The sequence below is a fragment of the Nomascus leucogenys genome, chromosome 8, assembly GCF_006542625.1.
Source record: "Nomascus leucogenys isolate Asia chromosome 8, Asia_NLE_v1, whole genome shotgun sequence".
NCBI classification, from domain to species: Eukaryota; Metazoa; Chordata; class Mammalia; order Primates; family Hylobatidae; genus Nomascus; species Nomascus leucogenys.
The window spans coordinates 47,848,985-47,874,508 of record NC_044388.1 but is presented as its reverse complement, the minus strand read 5'-3'; the positions used below and the strand labels follow the sequence as shown (position 1 = coordinate 47,874,508).

General features: G+C 41.0%; 1 protein-coding gene across 5 annotated transcripts in view; it reads right to left on the bottom strand.

Moving 5' to 3' along the window:
* The window catches only part of HGSNAT (heparan-alpha-glucosaminide N-acetyltransferase), a 61,464-nt gene that overhangs the window by 24,089 nt on the left and 11,851 nt on the right, over nt 1–25,524 (bottom strand). For 4 of the 5 annotated variants that reach the window (XM_030817220.1, XM_030817217.1, XM_030817215.1 and 1 more), the window contains exons 3-9: nt 18,398–18,534; nt 18,072–18,193; nt 15,598–15,667; nt 7,861–7,930; nt 6,394–6,503; nt 4,723–4,799; nt 3,374–3,404 (exon numbers count right to left, since the gene is read on the bottom strand). In XM_030817220.1, the coding sequence (XP_030673080.1) occupies nt 3,374–3,404; nt 4,723–4,799; nt 6,394–6,503; nt 7,861–7,930; nt 15,598–15,667; nt 18,072–18,193; nt 18,398–18,534 (617 nt within the window). The remainder of the gene's footprint in view (nt 1–3,373; nt 3,405–4,722; nt 4,800–6,393; nt 6,504–7,860; nt 7,931–15,597; nt 15,668–18,071; nt 18,194–18,397; nt 18,535–25,524) is intronic. The other variant, XM_030817219.1, reaches the window with a different exon arrangement.

Sequence of the window (25,524 nt, the reverse complement as noted above, 5' to 3'; positions counted from 1 at the left end):
ACTGTTATTCAACATGGCACTAATAATAAGTACAAAAATAGAGCAGTCAGACAAGAGAAACAAAGTGCATCCAAGTTGGAAAGGAGGAAGTCGAAGTGTCCTTGTTTGCAGATAACATGATCTTATATTTGGAAAAACCTAGACTCCACCAGAAAACTATTAGAACTGATCAACAAATTCAGTAAAGTTGCAGGATACAAAATCAACACGCAAAAATCAGTAGCATTTCTATATGCCAACAGAAAACAATCTGAAAAAGAAGTCAGGAAAGGAATTCCATTTCCAATAGCCACAAATAAAATAAAGTACCTCAAAATTAACGTAACCAAAGAAGAGAAGGATTTCTACAATGAAAACTATAAACCACTGATGAAAGAAATTGAAGAGGGCACCAAAAAATGGAAAGAAATTCCATGTTCCTACATTAGAAAAATTAATATTGTTAAAATGTTCACACTACCTAAGGCAATCTACAGACTCAATGCAATCCCTATCAAAATACCAATAACATTCTTCACTGAAATAGAAAAAAAAAATGCTGAAATTTATATGGAACCACAAAAGACCCAGCATAGCCAAAGTTATCCTGAGCAAGAAGAACAAAACTGGAAGAATCACATTACCTGACTTTAAATTATACCACAGAGCTATAGAAACAAAAACAGCATGGTAGTGGCATAAAAACACACATAGATAGTGGGACAGAATAGAGAATTCAGAGCTAAATCCATATAGCTACAGTGAACTCATTTTCGACAAAAGTGCCAAGAACACACATTGGAGAAAGGACAGTCTCTTCAAAAAAATGATGCTGGAAAACTGGATATTCATATGCAGAAGAATGAACCTATACCCCTATCTCTCACCATATAAAAAAAAATCAAATCAAAATGGATTAAAGACTTAAACTTAAGACCTCAAACTATGAAACTACTATGAGAAAACATTGGGAAAACACTCCAGCACACTGGACTAAGTGAAGATTTCTTGATTAACACACCACACAGCACAAGTAACCAAAGCAAAAATGGACAAATGGGATCATATCAAGTAAAAAGCTTCCACACAGAAAAGATAATTAACAAAGTGAAGAGACAACCCCTGGAATGGGAGAAAATATTTGCAAACTCCCCATCAGACAAGCGATTAATAGCCAGAACATATAAGGAGCTCAAACAACCCTATAGGGAATAAAATCTAATAATCCAATTAAAAATGGATTAAAAGACCGGGCTCAGTGGCTCATGCCTGTAACCCTAGCACTTTGGGAGGCCAAGGCGGGCAGATTACCTGAGGTCAGGAGTTCAAGACCAGCCTGGCCAACGTGGTGAAACCTCATCTCTACTAAAAATACAAAAAAATAGCCAGGTGTGGTGGCACGCACCTGTAATCCCAGCTACTCTGGAGGCTGAGGCAGGAGAATCGCTGGAACCCAGGAGGCAGAGGTTGCGATGAACCAAGATCATGCCACTGCACTCCCACATGGGCTACAGAGCAAGACTCCATCTCGGAAAAAAAAAAAAAAAAAAAAAAAAAAAAAAAAAAAAGAGGACAAAAGATCTGAACAGACATTTCTCAAAATAAGACATCCAAATGGCAAACAGGAATATGAAACGGTGCTCAACATCATTGATCATCAGAGAAATGCAAGTCAAAGCTACAATGAGATATCATCTTACCCCAGTTAAAATGGTTTTTATCCAAAAGACAGCAATAACTAATGCTGGTGAGGAGGTGGGGAAAAGGGAACCCTTGTACACTGTTGGTGGGAATGTAAATTAGTACAATCACCATGGACAATAGGTTAGAGGTTCCTCAAAAACTAAAAATAGAGGTACTGTATGATCCAGCAATCCCACTGCTGGGTAGATATGCAAAAGAAAGGAAATCAGTATATTGAAAAGATACTCCCATCTTTATTGCAGCACTATTCACAATAGCCAAGATCTGGAAGCAGACTAAGGGTCCATCAACAGACACTTAGAAAGAAAATGTGGTGCATATACACAATGAAGTACTATTCAGCCATAAAAAAGAATGAGATCCTGTCATGTGCAACAGCATGGATGGAACTGGAGGACATTATGTTAAGCGAAATAAGCCATGTGAAGACAAACTTCACCTGTTCCAATTATTTGTGGAGCTAAAAATTAAAACAACTGAACTCAGGGCGATAGAAGGATGGACACCAGAAGGGAAGGGTAGTGGGGAGGGAAGGAGGGGGGATGGTTAATGAGTACAAAAATATAGCTGGATGGAATGAATAAGATCAAGTATTTGATAGCACAACGGGGTGACTACAGTCAACAATAATTTACTGTACATTTAAAAATAACTAAAAAATTATAATTGGATTGTTTATCACAAAATGGTAAATGCCTGAGGGGGTGGGTACCCCATTTACCCTGATGTGATTATTATACATTGTATGCCTGCATCAAAATATCTCATGTTTACCATAATATATAAACTATGTACCCACAAAAATTTAAAATTTGGAATAAAAAATAATAATAATAAGGCTGGTACTACCTGCTAATGAGGGAGCCATGTCACTCAATACACCATAGCAAAGACACAAATTCCACATCACATAGGCAATGTCCCTTCACAAGAAGCCACGAATGATCAGAGACAGAATTGAGTTACTCAATTGTTATTTTAAATTTTAGTTTATGACTATCATTGCCCACCTACATATTTATTAGCATTCACTGATACCAATATACTGTAATTCTTTAGGAAATAGGATTTTATAAGTATTTTCAGGATTAATGGAACTGAACTACATGTTCAGAATTTATAATTTCCTACAAGGTTTCAGGATCTGGCATACCATATCTACACTAACAAAATATTCCCTACAAAATCACTTTTTTTCTTTTTTTTTTTTTTTTTTGAGATGAAGTCTCGCTCTGTCGCCCAGGCTGGAGTGCAGTGGCATGATCTCTGCTCACCGCAACCCCCGCCTCCCGGGTTCAAGCGATTCTCCTTCCTCAGCCTCCCGAGTAGCTGGGATTACAGGCACGTGCCACTGCACCCGGCTAATTTTTTGTATTTTTAGTAGAGACAGAGTTTCACCATGTTGGCCAGGCTGGTCTTGAACTCCTGACCTCAGGTAATCTGCCTGCCTCGGCCTCCCAAAGTGCTAGGATGACAGGCGTGGGCCACCGTGCCTGGCCCAAAATCACTCTTTTATACACACATGTGTAGGCACTGTGTCAAGTATGAGAACTATCCAGTAACAGGACTTTTGGAAGGACTTCCTAACCACATAACACACGCCCGTCTCAGAGACACGCTCCAGCATCATCTGAAAAACAGGAGATTGGAGTCAACCCATGGAAGAGAAGAGGGCAGACCGGCAACTCACCACGGGAACACGAGGTCAGCCACTGTCAGCCCTGCAGAACAAGTACAAAGCATAAGCAAAAGGACTCTAGAATACAAATACCTCCTAAATCTAGTGTGGACTTCATTACACACTGGTATAGAAAGTAAACCCAGGGCAGGCGCAGTGACTCATGCCTGTAATCCCAACACTTTGGGAGGCCGAGGCGAGCAGATCACCTGAGGTCAGGAGTTCAAGACTAGCCTGGCCACCGTGATCAAATCCCGTCTCTACTAAAAATACAAAAATTAGCCAGGCGTGGTGGCGGGCACCTGTAATCCCAGCTACTTGGGAGGCTGAGGCAGGAGAATCACTTGAACCTGGGAGGCAGAGGTGGCATTGAGCCAAGATCGTACCATTGCACTCCAGCCTGGGTGACAAGAGTGAAACTCCATCTCAAAAAAAAAAAAGAAAAAGAAAACTATAGGCCAGGTGTGGTGTGGCTCACACCTGTAATTCCAGCACCTTGGGAGGCTAAGGTGGGAGGATCGCTTGAGCCCAGGAGTTTGAGACCGGCCTGGGCAACAGAGTGAGACACCATCTGTACTAAAAATTGTTTTAAAAATCTAGCCAGGTATGGTGGCACACACCTGTAGTCCCAGCTACTCAGGAGGCTGAGGTGGGAGGATTGCTTGAGCCCAGGAGGTCGAGGCTGTGGTCAGCTATTATCACACCACTGCAATATAGCCTGGGCTACAAAGCAAGACTCTGCCTTTAAAAAAAGAAAGTAAACTCACAAACTCTTCCTTGAGACTCTGCAACCAAGCACTGGGCCTGGCTGGGACACTTCCTGGGAACATAACTAGACACGGGAGAACCAAACTAGAAATATGTAGACACATTTGTTAGGTTTAAGAAGCACTAATCCATTCTTAAAGCAACTACCAAGCCAGACTTACAGATATTATTCACCACCACTCAGACCAATCCTAGTTCAACGCCATCTCAAAAAGGACCATAAGTCCTAGAAGACAGAGCCCCCAAGAGCATGGTGGCTGTAATAGAAGGCATATCTAGAATATGACCATGATCATTTACAACCAAATCCATAACATATTCTGCAGAGTCCCTAAGTCCCACAGCAGGAACTTCTAGAGTCTGTTATTACAGTGAAGCTTTACAGATTCACAGCACACAAAAGGAGGAACAAAACTAAAGGGTTCGCAGAATCATCTACAGGTCACCCTAGGAGGGAGCAGGAGCTCAGTGGCTCAGAGGAGGCTGCTGGGGCTCATTTCTGGAGTTTCTGGGGAGAATGCTGAGTGATTCTCCTGCCCTGAAGCTCTGTGAAGGACGTATGTAAGCAACATTACTTTTAGGAAATATCTTACCATTCCAACTCGCGTGTTTGAAGTACCAATATTTTCCTCCTCCATAATTGACAAAGACCATGAGTATAAGAGCAATCCTAGAAGAAGCCAACAAAGAGAAGCCTTTCAGGGTTTGCTATGTGAAAAGGAAGGGCTGAACTGAAGACACATTTATACTCACAAGGTGCAATCCTGCAACAATGCAATTCTACTGAGCATTTTCTTACACAAGATGAGACATCAAGGCCAAGAAGTGATTATTTTCTAATCATTGCAGTTAGGACCATTGCCAACACTGCCGACATGATGTCTTAACCACAGTTGATACTGCAGTCTTAAACTATATAACTCGAAAACATAGCAAAATATTTCCGATGACTCAGTTTTGTGCTAATTATTTAGATGTCTCAGGTTAAAGAACTCTAGTAGAAGACACACAGCCAGCTGAGTCAGCAAGCTCAGAATTCCAATCTTGGATCCTTTTCTGTCATTAGCCATAAGACCCCAGGCAAGGTTCTCATCAGTAAACTCAGTGTGCTCATCTGTAAAAGAAAGTGCCCTAGCCACGTGACTTTTAAGGAGAATGACGTATTTTACAGCAGCTAACTAGTGCCCAGCATATTTTAGACACTTAATAAATGTTAGTTCCTGTCTATCTGTGACCATCTTATCTCCAGAAGTAGCAATGGAAATCTAAAAGACAGAGTAATAGATTCCAGATGTGCTACTGTTTGAGGCTAACTGTGCAGAATGCTGAGGGTGCTGACCTTAGGTGTCAACAGACTAATTTGGGAGACTCTGTAACCCAAGTGCCTGCAATCAAACCCTGGCTTTCCTATTTGGTAGCTGAGTGAGCTTGGGCAAGTTACTTCACTCAGCAGCACAATTTCTTTTACTTTTAATGTGAATCAGGCACATTAAAAGTATATATCTCATAGGATTACTAAGAGATTAAATAAATTAAGACGAGTTAGAACAGTGACTGGCACGTTATGAGAACTCCAGAATTGTTAGCAAGTTTCATTATGATCATATTGTTCTTACTACCTGCTTCCAATCTACCTGCCAGGGCACTCAGGGCTCTGGTGAGACTGGGGCAAAGTTATAGGGTTGTCACTAGAGTTCAGAAGGCTTCAGTATGTAGAAATAAAAGAGCTGATACCTGTGTATTTACTCTTAGCTATACAGTTTTTAAACTTTATTTTCAGATTTCAGTCCTGGCCTTTGTTCTTCTACCAGGGCTATGGGTTTGCTAGCACGAGGGCCTGATACTCGAGTCACTCTGCTAGCAGCGCAGGATCAGCTCTCCCTCTGCCACATGCTGGTGTTTCCTCGCTAGACTAGTGCATCTTCTGAGCCATCAAGCTACTGACTGGACATGGGATACAGTCTGTAGCCCCAAGTAACAGCGACTTGCCCAAATAAAAATGCCCTTCGCTCAGCAGACTGCATATCCAAGTGGACATTGGCTCTGGCCTCATCCACTACTCCTCTGTCAACACAGGCACTGAGGATCATGATGGTCTTCCAGATTGGAGAGGCTGCAGAGTTTACTTTTATATCCAAGAAATCCTTCCTAGCCTAGAAAGTAAAATATATGTAAAAGTCCTTACAAGCTAAAAGTGTGTGTATGTACAATTATGTAGTCCTGTGACTACCTGCACCCGCTGTGCTACAGGGAGGCCCACATACCCCCTGAAGGTGTCCACGCTGCGGAGGCGGGGTGGCAGGGCAGACAGACGCCACAATGCTGGCTGAACATCACCATCGAGAGAGTCTATCCTGCTGGGAGATCCCAGCTCCTTCAGAAAAAAAGGGAGAAAGATGACAACTCATAATGCTAAGGAGTAAATTTCATTTTGTCATTTTTTGATTTCTTTTTTTGCTTTGTTTTGTTTTTTTTTGTTTGTTTTGTTTTGTTTTTGAGACGGAGTCTCGCTCTGTGGCCCAGACTGGAGTGCAATGGCAAGACCTTGGCTCACTGCAACCTCCACCTCCTGGGGTCAAGCGATTCTCCCGCCTCAGCCTCCTGCGTAGCTGTGATTACAGGCATGCGCCACCACGTCCAGCTAATTTTTGTATTTTTAGTAGAGATGGGGTTTCATCATGTTGGTCAGGCTGGTCTCAAACTCCTTACCTCATGATCTGCCTGCCTCAGCCTCCTAAAGTGCTGGGATTACAGACGTGAGTCACCGCAACCGGCATCAATTTTTTATTTCTTTAGGAAAGAATGTGATATAGTAGAAATCTAAAAATAGTTTAGAAAGCTAAAAAATAGTTTTTCTGTAGGTGCAGTGGCTCACACCTGTGATTTCAGCACTTTGGGAGGCCAAGGTGGGCAAATCTCTTGAGCCCAAGAGTTTGAGACCAGCCTGTGCAACATGGTGAAACCCTGTCTCTACAAAAAATACAAAAATCAGCCAGGTGTGGTGGCACACACCTGTAGTCCCAGCTACTTGGGAAGCTGAGGTGGGAAGATCACCTGAGCCCAGGAGGTTGAGGCTGCAGCAAGTCGAGACTGCGCCACTGAACTCCAGCCTGGGCAACAGAGTAAGATCCTGTCTCAAAAAATAAAAAAGGTTTTTCTAAACAATACTTGGATTTGCTTTTGTAAAGATCCCATCTAGAGGTCTGGTTTTCTACTTTATCAGCTTTTCCTGCCTTTTACTGAGTTTGCCAGTGGCCACGTTGATAAACGACACCAAAAAAACTAGTCATAAGTGCATCTAGCACAAGCACAGAAGCCAACATCCCCATAAATGAGCCTGAATTTATTAACAAAAATTTAATGACATATTTAAATCATTAGAGGAGGCCATCAGCATTTATAGATTTAATATTGTTGTCTCTTATTTCTTTGTTTTAACTTTGACACTCTCTACTTAACTGGATTGATTCAACAGTGCTGCCTGCAGAGTGAAAAATGTCTCTACCTCTATCCTGATAGAGCGGAACGTTCCAGCGTCACTGAAGCAAGAGAAGGGATGGAACCCTTCCCAGCAGCTGAAGAGAGGGCTGCTCTCTATTAGGAATACAGGACCTACAACTTGGCCTTCCTCAGTATAAACATAAAACTGGACAATAATGATTAAATAGGAAACTATAAATTCCAAGTTTAGAAAACCACCTGGGCAATACACTATGCATCTCATAACTTACAGAATTGATGAGGCGATCAGTTTCTCGAGAACTTATGGCTTTAGAAATCCAATTGTTAAAGTCATCCAAACTGAAAATAAATAAAGGGCTCAATTACTTTATTTTCATTGGCAGAATTTTTTAAATGATTGGATATTATATGGAAATAAAATTAAAGCTCATATTCTATATTACTAAGTAATTAAACATTCTAAAATTTTTTTAACAATATAAAAATAGAAATCACAGTTTTCAGCAGCTCTACTTATAAATGCTCAACTCTGACAGCATAGTTTCCTCATCAATAAAACAGGAATGATGACAGAGCTTTCACTAAAGACTTCAGAAGGTAAATGAGATAACTATTCCCCGTGGCTGGGATTCTCACTAATAATACTATTAAAATTAAAATAGCAAAAAGTTGGAAACAACCAAATTTACTCAAAACAAGGATGACTAAACACAGAATATGACAGCTGTGTGATAGGATGTGATACAGTCATGAAAGCAAAAGAATGTGGGCTCTACCCACACAAAGAAACATTAAGATGAAGATATAAACTATTAGGCCAGGCATGGTGGCTCATGCCTGTAATCCCAGCACTTTGGGGGGCCGAGGTGGATGGATCACTTGAGGTCAGGAGTTCGAGACCAGCCTGGCCAACATGGTGAAACCATGTCTCTACTAAAAATACAAAAATTAGTTGGACGTGGTGGTACACGCCTGTAATCCCAGCTACTCTGGAGGCTGAGGCAGGAGAATTGCTTGAACCCAGGAGGTGGAGGGAAGTTACAGTGAGCCGAGATCACATCACTGGACTCCAGCCTGGGCAACAGAGCGAGACTCCACCTCAAGAAAAAAAAAAAAAAAAAAGATAAACTATTAAATACAAAAAGCAAAAACCTAACATTTACATTCAATTACAAACAAAAATGCACATGTGCACACTGGGAAAACTTGAAAGCAACTTTGGGGTGATTCAAATAGTTAATGTACTGGGTTCTTTTTTAATATAGTTGCTTTAATTCAAAAAGATCCAGGCTGGGTGCGGTGGCTCACGCCTGTAATCCCAACACTTTGGGAGGCCGAGACAGGCGGATCACGAGGTTAGGAGATCAAGACCACCCTGGCTAAGATGGTGAAACCCTGTCTTTACTAAAAATACAAAAAAATTAGCCAGGCATGGTGGCGGACACCTGCAGTCCCAGCTACTCTGGAGGCTGAGGTAGGAGAATGGTGTGAACCTGGGAGGCAGAGCTTGGAGTGAGCCGAGATGGTGCCACCGCACTTCAGCCTGGGTGACACAGCAAGACTCTGTCTCAAAAAAAAAAAAAAAGAAAGAAAGAAAAGAAAGATATCCAGATAACATTAAAGATAACATTAAATTGATTTACATGACTAACGAAAGATAAATATATTAACTGGTTTTTCTTTAAAATGAGATTTCTACCTGGGAAAAAATCTTTTGAAAAGTATACCCTACCCTGGCATAAACAAATTATCCAGTGCATAGGATTTTTTCCCCTTTTATTTTTTGGTCATGAACAGTTATACAAAAGCAGAGAAACCAGTACAGGTATAGCTCGAGACACTGCAGGCTTGGTCCCAGACCACCACAATAAGGCCAATATCACAATACAGTGACTCACACAAATTTTCTGTGACCCAGTGTATATAAAAGTTATATATTACACTATACTATAGTCTATTAAGTGTGCAATACCATAATGCACAAAAAGACGGTTTACATACCTTAATTTAAAAATGTATTGCTAATAAAAAGTTAATGATCATCTGAGCCTTCAGCAAGTCCTAATCTTTTTGCTGGTGGAAGATCTGGCCTCCATGCTGATGGCTGCTGAGTGGTCAGGGTGGTGGCTGCCGAAGGTTGAGGTGGCTGTGGCAATTTCCGAAATCAGGACAATACAGTTTGCCACAGACTTTTCCTTTCATGGAAGATTTCTCTGTAGCATGTGATGCTGTTTGATAGCATTTTACCCACAGTTAGACCTTCTTTCAAAATTAAGAGTCAATCCTCTCAAACTCTGCCTCTGCTCTACCAACTACGTTTATGTGATATTCTAAATCCTTTGTTGTCATCTCAGCAATGTTCACAACGTGGTTACCAGGAGTAGATTCCATCTTGAGAAACCACTTCCTTTGCTCATCTATAAGAAGCAACTCCTTGTCTGATCAAGTATTGTCATGAGATTGCAGCAATTCAGTCACGTCTTCAGGCTTCACTTCTAATTCTAGTTTTCTTTATTTCCACCACATCTGCAGTTATTTCCTCCACTGAAGTCTTAAACCCCCCGAGTCATCCATGAGGGCTGGAATCAACTTCCTCCAAACTCCTGTTAACATTGATAATTTTACTTCCTCTCATGAATCACAAATTTCTTAATGGCATCTACAATGGTGAATCCTTTCCAGAAGGTTTTCAATGGACTTTGCCCAGATTCATTGGCGAAATCACTATCTATGGCAGCTATACAGCTTTATAAAAACCTATTTTTTAAATAGTAAGACTTGAAAATCACTATTACTCCTTGATCCATGGGCTGCAGAATGGATATTGTGTTGCAGGCATGAAAACAACATTCATCTGCTTATACATCTCCATTGGAGCTCTTGGGTGACTTGCTGCATTGTCAATGACCAACAATATTTTGAAAAAAATATTCTTTTCTGAACAGTAGGTCTCAACAGTGGGATTAAAATAGTCAGTAAGCCAAGCTGTAAACAGACGTGCTGTCATCCAGGCTTTACTGTTCCATTTATTGAGCACAGGCAGAGGAGATTTAGCATAATTCTTAAGGGCCCTAGGATTTCCAGAATGGTAAATGAGCACTGGCTTCAACTTAAAGTCACCAGTTGCGTTGGCTCCTAACAAGAGAGTCAGCCTGTCCTGTGAAGCTTTGAGTTCTCCTTCCTGGCTATTAAAAGGCTTAGATGGCATCTTCTTCCAATAGAAGGCTGTTTCATCTGCATGGAAACTGTGTTGTTAGTGTAGCCACTTTCATCAATTATCTTAGCTGGATCTCCTGGATAACTTGCTGCAGCTTCTCTATCAGCACTTGCTGCTTCACCTTGCATTTTTATGTTACGGAGATGGCTTCCTTCCTTAAACCTCCTGAACCAACCTCTGCTAGTTTCCAACTTTTCTTCTGCAGATTCCTCACTTCTCTTAGTCTCCACAGAACTGAAAAGAGCTAGGGCCTTGCTCTGGATTAGGCTTTGGCTTAAGGGAATAGTTTGATCCTCTATCCAGACCATTCAAACTTTCTCCATATCAGCAGTAAGGCTGTTTCATTTTCTTCTTTTTCTTTTTTTCCTTTTTGAGACAGAGTCTAGCTCCTTTGCCTAGGCTGGAGTACAGCGGAGCAATCTCAGCTCACTGCAACTTCTGACTCCCGGGTTCAAGCAATTCTCCTGCCTCAGGCTCCAGAGTAGCTGGGACTACAGGCGTGCAACACCATGCCCAGCTAATTTTGCATTTTTAGTAGAGATGGGGTTTTGCCATGTTGGCCAGGCTGGTCTCGAACTCCTAGCTTCAAGCAATCATCTGGCCTCAGGCTCCCAAAGTGCTGGGATTACAGGTGTGAGCCACTAAGCCCAGCTTGTTTCACTTTCTTATCATTTGTGTCTTCCCTGGAGTAGCACATTTAATTTTCTTCAAGAACTTTCACAACTTGGCTAACTGTTGGGCACAAGAGGCCTACCTTTCAGCCTATCGTGGCTCTCGACATGCCTTTCTCACTAAGCTTAATCATTTCTAGCTTTTGATTTAAAGTGAGAGACATGCAACTCTTTCTTTTACTCAAACACTTAGAAGCCATTGTAGGGTAATTAATTAGCCTAATTTCAATATTGTTGAATCTGAAAGAATAGAGAAGCCCAAAGAGAGGGAGAGAAATGGGGGAACAGTCAGTGGGTGGAACAGTCAGAATACACTCAATACTGATTAAGTTCACCATCTTATACAGGCGGGGTTGATGGCATTCCAAAACAATTACAGTAGGAACATTAAAGTTCATTGATCACAGATCACCATAACAGATATAATAGTATGAAGAAGTTTGAAAAATTGTAACGATTACCAAAATGCAATGCAAAGACAAGATGTGAGCACATGCTGTTGGAAAAATGGTGCCAACAGAATTACTCAATGCAAGCCTGGGCAACACAGTGAGAACCTCATCTCTACTAAAAAAATAATAATAATAATTATCATGGTGGCACATGCCTCTAGTCCCAGCTACTTGGGAGGCTGAGATGGGAGGACTGCTTGTGCCTGGGAGGTCAATAAGATCAATAAGTGTTGAGTATGTTCTGACTGTTCCTCCATCTCCCTCCCTCTCTTTGGGCCTCTCTATTCATTCAGATACAACAATATTGAAATTAGGCCAATTATAATTACCCTACAATGGCTTCTAAGCGTTTGAGTAAAAGAAAGAGTTGCATGTCTCTCACTTTACTTTTTATTTTTTGAGATGGAGTCTCACTCTGTCACCCAGGCTGGAGTGCAGTGGCGCCATCTCAGCCCACTGCAAACCTCCACTTCCTGGGTTCAAGCAATTCTCCTGCCTCAGCCTCCTGAGTACCTGGGATTACAAGCATGCGCCACCACGCCCAGCTAATTTTTCTATTTTTAGTAGAGATGGGGGTTTCACCATGTTGGCCAGGCTGGTCTCGAACTCCTGAGTTCAAGCGATCCACCTGCCTAGGCCTCCCAAAGTGCTAGGATTACAGGTGTGAGCCACAGTGTCCAGCTGCATGTCTCTCACTTTAAATCAAAAGGCTGCAATGTGGGAGGTCAAGGCTGCAGTGAGCTGTGGTGGCACTACTGCTCTCCAACTTGGGAAACAGAATGAGACCACGTCTCAAAAAAAAAAAGAATTGCTGGATGCAGGGTTGCCATGAACCTTCAATTTGTAAAACATGCAATATCTGTGAAGTGCAATAAAGCAAAGCACAGTAACACAGGGTTTGCCTGAATAATGGACCTCCATCATCCAGCTTCAACAAGTGTCTACACATGGCCAATCTTACTTCATATATCCTCCCACCCACTGTCCCTCATTCCTGCCTCGGATTGTTTTATAGAAAATCCTAGACATCATATCATTTCATGCAAAAACAATTTAGCATGTATCTCTAATGGATACGGACTATTTTTATTTCTAAACATAATCACAATACCCTTATCACATTTTTAAATGTTAGCAGCAATTCCTTAATATTGTCACAGCCAGTTCAGTTTCCCTGTCTCATAACATGTTTTTATAGTTCAGTGGTTCAATTCAGTATCCAAATATGATCCATATGCCCAGCATACATTTGCAATTTCTCTTTTTCCCTCACAACTCAACTCTGATTTCTAGTTTATTCAACATGGATAACATCACCATCACATGCAAAATGTTAAAATAGACACATCTAAAGAAGGGTGGCCAGGCATGGTGGCTCAGGCCTGTAATCCCAGCACTTTGGGAGGCAGAGGCAGGTGGATCACGAGATCAGGAGTTCAAGACCAGCTTGGCCAAGATGCTGAAACCTCATCTCTACTAAAAATTAGCGGGGCATGGTGTCACATGCCTGTAATCCCAGCTATTTGGAAGGCTGAGGCAGAGAATTTCTTAAAACCCAGAGGCGGAGGTTGCAGCGAGCAGAGATCGCGCCACTGCACTCCAGCCTGCGTGACAGAGTGAGACTCCATCTCAAAAAATAAAAAATAAAAAACAAAAGGGTGAAAAGGAGAAGTTAAGATTTTTAAAAATAAAACGAAAATACTTAATTTTCTTGTTCATGCCTGTTGCCTAAGTGAAAAAGAGAAGGGCTCTTTATTCTCTCGACTTTTTCTGGTTGTTTTTTGGCTCACAGTCATCTGAACCTCCCTGGGTATGTTGGAAAGCGAGGGGGCAAGAAATAAGGGACTCCTGCTTTGTCAAGAAGAGCATTCTGCCTGCAGGCTGGAAGGAGAGCATCATGTGCAAAGAGTAGTTTCAGTTCCACATGGGGCAAGGTGGAATTTCTTCCCTTGGAAAACACTTGATCTCAGCTATCAATTACTTTTTTATTCTTGAGACTCCCCGGCTGGAATGCAGTGGCATAATCTCAGATCACTGCAACCTCCACCTCCCAGGTTCAAGCAATTTTTGTGCCTCAGCCTCCTGAGTAGCTGGGACTACAGGCACCCACCACCACACTTAGCTACTTTTTGTATTTTTAGTAGAGATGGGGTTTCATCATGTTGGCCAGGCTGGTCTCAAACTCTTGACCTCAAGTGATCCATCTGCCTTGGCCTCTCAAAGTGCTGGTATTAGAGGCGTGAGCCACCGTACCCGGCCTAGCTATCAATTACTTTAAAAAGTCATGTAATATGACCAGGTGTGGTGACTCATGCCTATAAGCCCTGTACTCTGGGAGTCAGAGACAGATGGAACACTTGAGTCCAGGAGTTCAAGACCAGCCTGGGCAACATATCAAGACCCCATCTCCACTAAAAATACAAAAATAAAAAGAAAAAAAAAACACAAAAAACCATTAGCCAGGCATGGTGATGCATGCCTATAGTCCCAACTACTTAGGAGGCAAAGGTGGGAGAATCACCTGAGCCCAGGAAGTCGAGGCTGCAGTGAACCATAATGGCACCACTGCACTCCAGCCTGGATGACAAGAGTGAGACTCTGTCTCAAAAAAAAAAAAAATCCATAATAGATCCATTCACATGAAAAGCATCCTGACATACTGAAATAGCATTCGCATTTTATCAAAAGGTTGATGAGATAATACCTTAACTCAAAGAAATGAAATTCCACTGCTAGAATCTTCCTCTATCCCTAAAAAACAGGTTACACACTGGCTTCTGGGCAACGTGTGGTTCTTTTACCCTATACACAGATGGGGTCCTCATACATGGAATTATACTATTTCTAAGAGGTACAAAGCTAAAGTATCACAGTGCAGGAATTCCCCAAAGCTTCAGGGTTTCCCACGCTAGCCAACTTAGAGGTTAGGTTTTCATTCTTCCAGTTTGGATATTGCTCACCAATAAAACCTTGTGGTTCTTCTTGAGATCCTAACAAGATAAGCATGAGAAAATTCACTCTTATTCTCTTTAAAACATGAAAAAAACTTTCCTTTGAAAGTTAATTAAAACTGGATCTATTTTACTTTCTTTTTCTAGTCTACTAATTCACTCTTACCAGAATCACTGTTCACCACGCAGAGCAGGACCAGTCCCTTCCCTACATTGGCTAACAAACTAACCAAGGGACAGGGAGTCTGTGAGAGGTCCAGAAGAACAGCCACCAGGCATGTATCTGTGCCACCAGATGCCTGGGCTGGCAGAGGTTGGACAGCTGGACTAGAAGGTGCCTCAGAGCTCAGGGCCAGAGAGGGGGAGGGGAGTTCAGTGCAGCGATCTCCTCCTAAAATTGTCATGGGCCACTTCTGCTCGCTAAAAAGTCGCATGCTTTAGGAAATAATGATTTCTCAAGCATTTTCTTCCTCTTCAGCCATGTGGGAGGACGGAAGGCAAAAATCCACAAACACCTTTAATATCACTTCCCTAAAGTCAGAGACCACGTCTTAGTCTACATGAGTCCCTGAAGCCCAGCACTGGATGGACATGGGGGACACAGAAATGTTCATATCATCAAAGAATATGGCCACCTGAGGGTGACAGCTGCCCCTTCTGAATGTGTTATTTCTATACTCTGCCTTTCCAGTGGCGTCCTCCCCAAATATCTTACCTCAACAAGAGCCTCAGAAAGGATATCGCAATGATGACAGCAAGACCAATAAGGAATGCAATGCTCACAGCTAGAAAAAGAGAAGAAAACACATTAGCCCCAAAAATGTCATCATGAACATCAAAGACATCACATCATTACATTTAATCTATAAATGAAAACCAATGAGGGGAAGCCTATATTCTCATGCTGAATTTCCTATAAGTAATTGAGAATGCTTACCCTGAAGGGAGTGATAATTGTCATTATAAAAAATACCAAACATAAATAAAAGCACAGAGAATGGTACCATCAACCTATATATAACCCATCACCCAGATCCTAGAATTATCAAGATATTGTCCCTGTTGCTTCATCTGTAACTACCCACCCACCCCCATGTCCTGCTTTTTCTGGCTAAACTATTTCTTTGGGAATCCAAGACATCGTGTTATTTCATCCCTACATACTTTAGGATGTGTCGCTAAAGCCCTTGTGAAGACAGCCTGACACTGTGTGCCTCCTGACACAAGGCACTGAGAAGGACCCAGCCTCACTTTTGCTGTATGCCACTAAAAAATGCAAAACCTCTACCTATTCATGAGAAAACACCAAACATCAAGCAAATCCAAATCAAGGACAGCTGACAAAATAACCAGACATTACCCTTCAAACCATCAAGGTCATGAAAGACAAAGAAAGACTGAGGAACTGTCCTAGACTGGAGGAGACAAAGGAGATCTGAAAGCTAAATGCAGTGTGGGATCCTACCTCAAATCCAGCACCAGAGAAGGATATTAAAAGGGACATTTAGAGAAATTTAAATAATCCCAATCAGCACTGTATCAATATTATGTTCAATGTTAAGAACAATGTTAAGTTGCTGGTTTCAGTAATTGTATGTGGGATAATTATACTGTGATTTTACAGTTTAGGGTTTAGGGGAAGCTAGGTGAAGGATATTTGAGAACTCTTTTTGCAACGCTTCTACAAATCTAAAACTATTTCAAAACTAAAAGTATCTTTGAAATGGGCCTTTTGTTATATAACCACAATGTCATATGAAATTAACAATAACTTCCTGGCCAACACTGAAAGTGTACCTGTTGCAGTTGCCCCATGACTGGTGGATGTGTTCAGCTGGTGAAAATTCCCCTTCACCTCGTGGTTTCATCCACTCATATGGTATATGCCTGAATCACAATCACTTACTTCATTAGGGGTTGCGACATATCCTGCCCTTTTGCTGTATTTATTACCTGGAATTCTTCTCCACAGAATTTTCCCTCAACAGGGACTATCTTTGGTTACCCTGAATTACAGTTAAAACGGGCAAAATAAATGCTTAAATCTCTCCTTTCAACTGACAATTTTAAATCACCCAGTTAACATCAGGTGCCCTGATTACCTATAAAGACAAAGCATTGTTTTTGTTTTGTTTGGAAAGGCAGGCCTTGCTCATTTTACTTTCATATGACCTCATGGTTTTTATACATTCATTATTTTTCTTCAACTACATATATTATTCTTCTTAATGCTTAAATTGTCCTACATTGGCCCTTTCATATTGGCTCCTGCGTTCTTTTGATATAACCTCATGGTCTTTAATAGCTTCCCTGTGAACAGTACTTGTTCACACCACAGGGATTTGTTACTGCCTTTTGAAAGGCAGCACATACATTGTTACCTAATGGGGAGTTCTGAATGGCAGATTTTCTTCAGTGGGGTTATTAAACAATGAATGATCGCTCCTTAACCTAAGAGGACCTCTGGACTGTCAGCAGAAGATATACAGGAAATACTATACCCTCACTCCTAAAACAAGGAGAGATATTTGACAGTCAATTACCCTATTTCTAGTTTCTGTCCACTGCATTAACTTTTTTGGCTTATTAATGCTTCATAATTAAACTAAAAACTATGAGAATATATTGATATATCATATTTTTGAGACAAGGTCTGGCTCTATCATCCAGGCTGGAGTGCAGTGGTACAATCTTGGCTCATTGCAACTTCCGCCTCCCAGGTTCAATCCATCCTCCCACCTCAGCCTCCCAAGTAGCTGGGACTACAGGCATGCATCACCAGGCCCAGCTAATTTTTGTATTTTTTGTAGAGACAGAGTTTTACCACGTCACCCAGGCTCCTCTCAAACTTGTGAGCTCGAGTGATCTGCCTGCCTTGGCCTCCCAAAGTGCTGGGATTACAAGCATGAGCCACCATGCCAGGCCAATAAATAATTTTTTAATGTCACATAATTGTATTATTATATACAGATAATACAATAAACATATTTTAAATATACCATAACTAAGTAGGATAAATAACCTATAATTTATGTGGATTTTTTGGGGGGAGTGGTGCTCACCAGTGACCTAGGATTTAGGTTTTCAATTACAGAAAGCGTCACGGACTGCTTTGCTTTACAAACAGTACTCAAAAACTGAAAGCTCTGAAAATGCAAATGTGAAAATCAGCAGAGAACATATACGTACGAAGGTTACTATCAACTGGATCCTCGTTCACAGCCAAGTCACAGGCAATTTCACTAACTCCATTATGGATGTTCTTTACCAAGAGAGAATAGTTTCCAAATTCTCCAAATCTGTATTCCAGCCTACAAAGATTAGGTAAAATGAAGACAAATGGTTAGATTAGAAAATAAGAAGTTGGATTTTGCTAATGTCATGGAGGCAGAATAATACATGTTCCTGGGTACGGACCAGAAAAGATAAATACTGTAAAGAGAAAAAAGCTAAAACCAAAATAGAAAAAGAGAAAATGCAGACTTCACTTAGATCACAACAAAGCAGGCACAAACCTACAAACTTCTTTCTCTTCCAAGGTGTCATTCAGCTGCAGGATAGATCCATGCTGGGTGCTGACAGAGGCGGCTGCAACGCTAGGCTTCCCCGCTTTTGGACTCTGAGGAACGTTTACCAGAACCTGAAACAAGCACTGCAAATAAAAGCACAACAGGTCAACCGCCAGGGGCTTTTCAACATCTGTTGATTGTTAGAGGACATAAATATCCAATTGGAGATCCTGACATGACTTTTCCTTCATACTTATAAAAAAACCTCTAAATTGCAGTAATTTAAATTTACCTATTATTTTGTACTAAAACAATGACTGGGCTGGGCGCAGTGGCTCATACCTGTAATCCCAGCACTTTGGGAGGCCAAGGCAGGCCAGGAGGTGAAACCCCGCCTCTACTAAAAAATACAAAAATTAGCTGGACGTGGTGGCACATGCCTGCAATCCCAGCTACTCGGGAGGCTGAGGCAGGAGAATCGCTTGAACCAGGGAGTCGGAGGTTGCAGTGAGCCGAGATCGTGCCACTGCACTCCAGCCTGGCAACAGAGCAAGACTCTGTCTCAAAACAAAAAACAAAAAAAAAAAACAATCACTGTGTCACTATGGAATTGTACAATCTTCATAGGTAAACTTCACAAATTAATAAGTAGAACATACATTAAGTCTTGCATTCTGTTGTTTTATTTAATATTAACAAGTAAGTTTCCATGATTTTATCTAATGTGCATATTTGTAACTTAATATATGTATTCTAGTCCATCAAATACTTTTGAGTATTTAGGCTGGTTTCAAAGCTTTTTTAATCTATTTATTGTTTTTGCTATATAAATTATGTGTTTTAAAAGACCTACACATGAGGTTCTTATTACTTTTTTGTTTTGTTTTATTTTTGTTTTGAGATGGGGTCTCACTCTGTCACCCAGGTTGGAGTGCAGTGGCATGATCTCAGCTCATTGCAACCTTCACCTCCCAGGCTCAAGCAATTCTCCCACCTCAGCCTCCACAGGTTGATGGTGGGACCACAGGCACGCATCACTACACCCAGCTAGTTTTTTGTACTTTTTGGTAGAGATGGGGTTTTGCCATGTTGCCCAGGCTTGTCTTGAACTCCTGAACTCAGGTGATGCACCTGCCTCAGCCTCTCAAAGTGCTGGGATTACAGGTATAAGCCACCACGCCTGGCCAAGGTTCTTATTCTTTTCAATTCTTTCTCTAAGGCAAACTTCTTTTTTTTTTTTTTTTTTTTGAGACGGAGTCTCGCTCTGTCACCCAGGCTGGAGTGCAGTGGCGCTATCTCGGCTCACTGCAAGCTCCGCCTCCCAGGTTCACGCCATTCTCCTGCCTCAGCCTCTCCGAGTAGCTGGGACTACAGGCGCCCGCCACCACGCCCAGCTAATTTTTTTTTTTGTATTTTTCTCTAAGGCAAACTTCTAAGGGTAAGATTACTGGATTAAAAAAATAGTCACTTTAATAGCTCCCATTACAAATGACCAAATATTAGTTACATAAATCAAATTAAAGCAATAGATTTATTTCTCACCAGCTTTACTAGGATTTTAAAATCATTTTTTGTTCAGTTACTAGATATTTATATCACAGCATTAAGATTATATTTTAAAATGATCACAATAATTCAATAATTTTGTTACTTTGTTTCCTATGGTGTGAAACACTGTTTACATACCAAGTTCCCTTGACATAATCTTAGAAATATGTTCTCATATACTATAATATTAAACTTTTAACCCTCTCAAATATTTCTCCATTCTAGTGCTTTCTGTTTCATCCTGCTATATTATGTTTACAATTATAAGTTTAAAATTTTTAATATAGCCATACTAATCTGGCTTGTTATTTCTTCTATTGCTTCATTAATTCAAAAACGTATTCTGCTGACATAGAATAGTTGAAAGGATTAAAAAAAGCAGACCCAACCATATGCTGCTACAAGAGACTCCCTTCAATTTTAAGAAGACACAGACTCAAAGAAAAGGGGTGGAAAAAGGTATTCTATGAAAATGGAAACAAAAAAGGGCAAGAGTAGCTGTACTAATACAAAAGACATAGACTTTAAGCCAAAAACTGTAAAAAGAGAAAAAGAAGTCCATTATATAAAAGGCCATATAAAATGATCAATACAGCAGGAAGACGTAACAGTTATAAATATACATGCACCCAACATTGGAACAATTAAATATATAAAGCAATTATTAATAGACCTAAAGGGAGCAAACAAGTCTAAACAAAGTTTAAAAATCAAAATCATACCAATTATCTTTTCTGACCACAATGGAATAAAACTAAAAATCAGTAACAGGAGGAACTCTGAAAACTGTACAAATCCATGAAAATTAAACAACATATTCCTGAATAACCAATGGGTCAATGAAAAAATTTTAAAAATTAGCTGGGCATGGTGGTGGGCACCTATAATACCAGTTACGCGGGAGGCTGAGGCAGGAAAATCACTTGAAGCCAAGGGGTGGAGGTTGCAGTGAGCCGAGATGACACCACTTCTCTCCAGCCTGGGCGAAAGAGTGAGACTGTCTCAGAAAAGAAAAAATTTAAAAAGAAATTTAAAATTTTCTTGAGAAAATGTAAAAAGAAATTTAAAACTAAAAATGTTGTTTCCATATGAAAATGGAAACACAACATTCCAAAACCTATGGAATACAGCAAAACCAGTTCTAAGAGGGAAGTTTATGGCAATAAATGCCTACATCAAAAAAGTAGGTGGCCGGGCACAGTGGCTCATGCCTGTAATCCCAGCACTTTGGGAGGCAGAGGCTGGCGGATCACCTGAGGTCAGGAATTCGAGACCAGCCTGGCCAACATGGTGAAACCCCATATCTACTAAAAATACAAAATTACCCGGGCATGGTGGTGGGTGTCTATAATCCCAGCTACTCAGGAGGCTGAGATGGGAGAATCACTTGAACCCGGAAGACAGAGGCTGCAGTAATCAGAGACTGTGCCATTGCACTCCAGCCTGGGCAAAAAGAGCACAACTCCATCTCAAAAAAAGAAAAAAAAAAGGACACATATTGAGGAAAGGACAGTCTCTTCAATAAATGGTGCTGGGAAACTGGATATTTACATGTAGAAGAATGAAACTAGACCCCTATCTCTCACATCTTTCACAAACCAACTCAAAATGGATTAAAAGCTTAAATGTAAGACCTGAAACTATGAAACTACTAGAAGTAAGCATGGGGGAAACATTTCATGACACTGGTGCATAGGTAACAGAAGCAAATCTAGACAAATGGGATTATATTAAAGTAAAAAAGCCTATGCACAGTGAAAGAAGCAATCCACAGAGTGAAGAAACAAGCTATAGAATGGGAGAAAATATTCACACACTACCATCTGACAGAATACATAAGGAACGCAAACACCTCAATAGCAAAAAAAGTCTCATTTTTTAAATGGACAATAAATCAAAATAGGTATTGCTCAAAAGACATATACAACTATTATATATTAGGGGAAAAAAAGAAGATATAAAAATCCCAACAGGTATATGAAAAAATGCACATCACTAATAATCAGGGAAATGTAAATCAAAACCACAATAAGATATCACCTCAACTCAGTTATTTAGATAGGCTACTATCAAAAAGACAAAAAATAATTGCATGCTGGCAAGGATGTGGATAAAGGGGCACTCTTACACATTGTTGTTGGGAATATAAATTAGTACAGCCATTATGGGAAACAATATGAAGGTTCCTAAAAATTAAAATAGAACTACCGCATGATCCAACAATCCCACTACTGGGTATAGATCCAAAAGAAAGAAAATCAGTTTGTCAAATTTACAAGAAAAAAACAACCCCATCAACAAGTGGGCGAAGGATATGAACAGACACTTCTCAAAAGAAGACATCTATGCAGCCAAAAGACAATGAAAAAATGCTCATCATCACTGGCCATCAGAGGAATGCAAATCAAAAGCACAATGAGATACCATCTGACACCAGTTAGAATGGCCATCATTAAAAAGTCAGGAAACAACAGGTGCTGGAGAGGATGTGGAGAAATAGGAACACTTTTACACTGTTGGTGGGACTGTAAACTAGTTCAACCATTGTGGAAGTCAGTGTGGCGATTCCTCAGGGATCTAGAACTAGAAATACCATTTGACCCAGACATCCCATTACTGGATTACCCAAAGGAATATAAATCATGCTGCTATAAAGACACATGCACACATATGTTTATTGTGGCACTATTCACAAGAGCAAAGACTTAGAACCAACCCAAATGTCCAACAATGATGGACTGGATTAAGAAAATGTGGCACATATACACCATGGAATACTATGCAGCCATAAAAAAGGATGAGTTCATGTCCTTTGTAGGGATATGGATGAAGCTGGAAACCATCATTCTCAGCAAACTATCACAAGGACAAAAAACTAAACACCATGTGTTCTCACTCATAGGTGGGTGTGGGCGGCAAGCCACCCAGGTGCCAAGGCAAGAGACCGAGGACACGAGCTGTTCCAGTATAATAAAATATAAAACAAGAATAGTTATACCAGATATAGATCTTAGATATGATTATATGTGAATATCATTAATCACCAGTTGGTAGTAATTACTCTTTATTCCAATATTATAATAATCCTCGCTCTATAATCATAACCTAGGAAAAACCAGGCCATACAGAGATAGGAGCTGAGGGGACATAGGTGTGACCAGAAGACAAGAGTGCGAGCCTTCTGTTATGCCCAGACAGGGCCACCAGAAGGGCTCCTTGGTCTAGCGGTGACGCCAGCTTCTGGGAAGACGCCTGTTGCCAGGCGGACCATGGTCTAGCGGTAGCGAAAAGTGTCAAGGAACAACACCCACTACTTAGCAGACCAGGAAAGGGAGTCTCCTTTTCCCCGGGGGAGTTTAGAGAAGACTCTGCTCCTCCACCTCTTGTGGAGGGCCTGACATCAGTCAGGCTTGCCCGCAGTTATCCGGAGGCCTAACCGTCTCCCTGTAATGCTGTGCTTCAGTGGTCACGCTCCTAGTCTGCCTTCATGTTCCATCCTGTACACCTGGCTCTGCCTTCTAGATAGCAGTAGTAAATTAGTGAAAGTACTAAAAGTCTCTAATATGCAGAAATAATGGTGTAAGCTGTCTTTCTCTTTGTCTCCTCCCTCTCTCTGCCTCAGCTGCCAGGCAGGGAAGGGCCCCTGTCCAGTGGACACGTGACCCACATGACCTTATCTATCATTGGAGATGACTCACACTCTTTACCCTGCCCCTTTTGCTTTGCATCCAATAAATAACAGCACAGCCAGACATTCGGGGCCACTACCGGTCTCCGCGCATTGGTGGTAGTGGTCCCCCGGGCCCAGCTGCCTTTTCTTTTATCTCTTTGTCTTGTGTCTTTATTTCTACGCTTTCTCGTCGCCGCACACAGGGAGAAGCCCACCGACCCTCTGGGGCTGGTCCCTACAGGGGGGAATTGAACAATGAGAACACATGGACACAGGTAGGGGAACATCACACACAGGGGCCTGTTGTGCAGTGGGGGGAGGGGGGAGGGGTAGCATTAGGAGATATACCTAATATTAAATGACGAGTTAATGGGTGCAGCACACCAACATGGCACATGTATGTAACAAACCTGCACGTTGTGCACATGTACTCTAAAATTGAAAGTATAATTTAAAAAAAAAAAAAGAAGTAATACATGTCTATCTTGCTACAAGAAGTTTGTGTGGCTAATAAGGAATTTCTAGCATGAAATTCTTGCCTTCAAAGCAGCCCCCTGGCCTGGATTCTACAATAAAGATCAATCTCATTTTCATCTTTCAGAAAAAAAAAAAGAAAAGAAAATCAGTTTGTCAAAGAGATACTTGTACTCCCATGTTTAATACAGCACTATTCATAATAGCCAAGATATGGAATCAACCTAACTATCCACCAACCGATGAATAGACAAAGAAATGTGCTATATATTCACAGAGGAATACTATTCAGCCATAAAAAAAGAATAAAATCCTCTCATTTGCAGCAACATGGATAAGCCTAATGGACATTATGTTAAGTGAAATAAGCCAGACACAGAAAGACAAATACCATATGATCTCACTCGTATATAAGCGCTAAAAATGTGACCTCATAGAAGTAGAAAGTAAATAGAGGTTAGTAGGGAAGAGGAGATAGGGAGGTTGGTCAACAGGTGTAAAAGTCACAGTTAGAATGGGATCAGTTCTGGTGACATATGGCACAGTAGGGTGACTATAGTTAACAATAATGTAATGTATATTGCAAAATAGATGAAGAGATGATTTTGAACCATCACATCACAAAGAAATGACAAGTGTTTTGGTGATGGAAATGTTAACTACTCTAACTTGATCATTACCCAACGTGTACATTGGCTGGGCCCGGTGGCTCACACCTGTAATAATAGCACTTTGGGAGGCCGAGGTGGGCAGATCCCTTGAGCTCAGCAGTTCGAGATACTGTACCCCATAAATATGTACCATTATTGTGTCAATTAAAAAAAATGAAACTTTAGGCCAGGCGCGGTGGCTCACGCTTGTAATCCCAGCACTTTGGGAGGCTGAGGCGGGCGGATCATGAGGTCAGGAGATTGCGACCACGGTGAAACCCCGTCTCTACTAAAAATACAAAAAAAATCAGCCGGGCGTGGTGGCGGGCGCCTGTAGTCCCAGCTACTCAGAGAGGCTGAGGCAGGAGAATGGCATGAACCCAGGAGGCGGAGCTTGCAGTGAGCCGAGATTGCGCCACTGTACTCCAGCCTGGGTGACAGAGCAAGACTCCGTCTCAAAAAAAAAAGAAAAAAAAATGAAACTTTTTAAAAATGTATTCTGCCTTTTAAAATTTTTTTTAGTTTGTGGGTTTATTTTTTAACTTGATTCCTCTTGGAGTACTTGATACATGGTAATATAGTAATTTTAAATATCTTTCCCCATGGTCTTAGTTATAATACTCTAGGTTCTTACATAAATTAGATTCTACTTCTCACACTTACATTGGTCTGTTAGTCTTCATTTCTCTTTTTTGGCTACATAAATGATTATGGCCTCACAATATATCTTATCTAGTACAGCAAGTCTCCACATTGCCCAATCTCCTTTTGGGCCATTTTTTTTTTCTTTT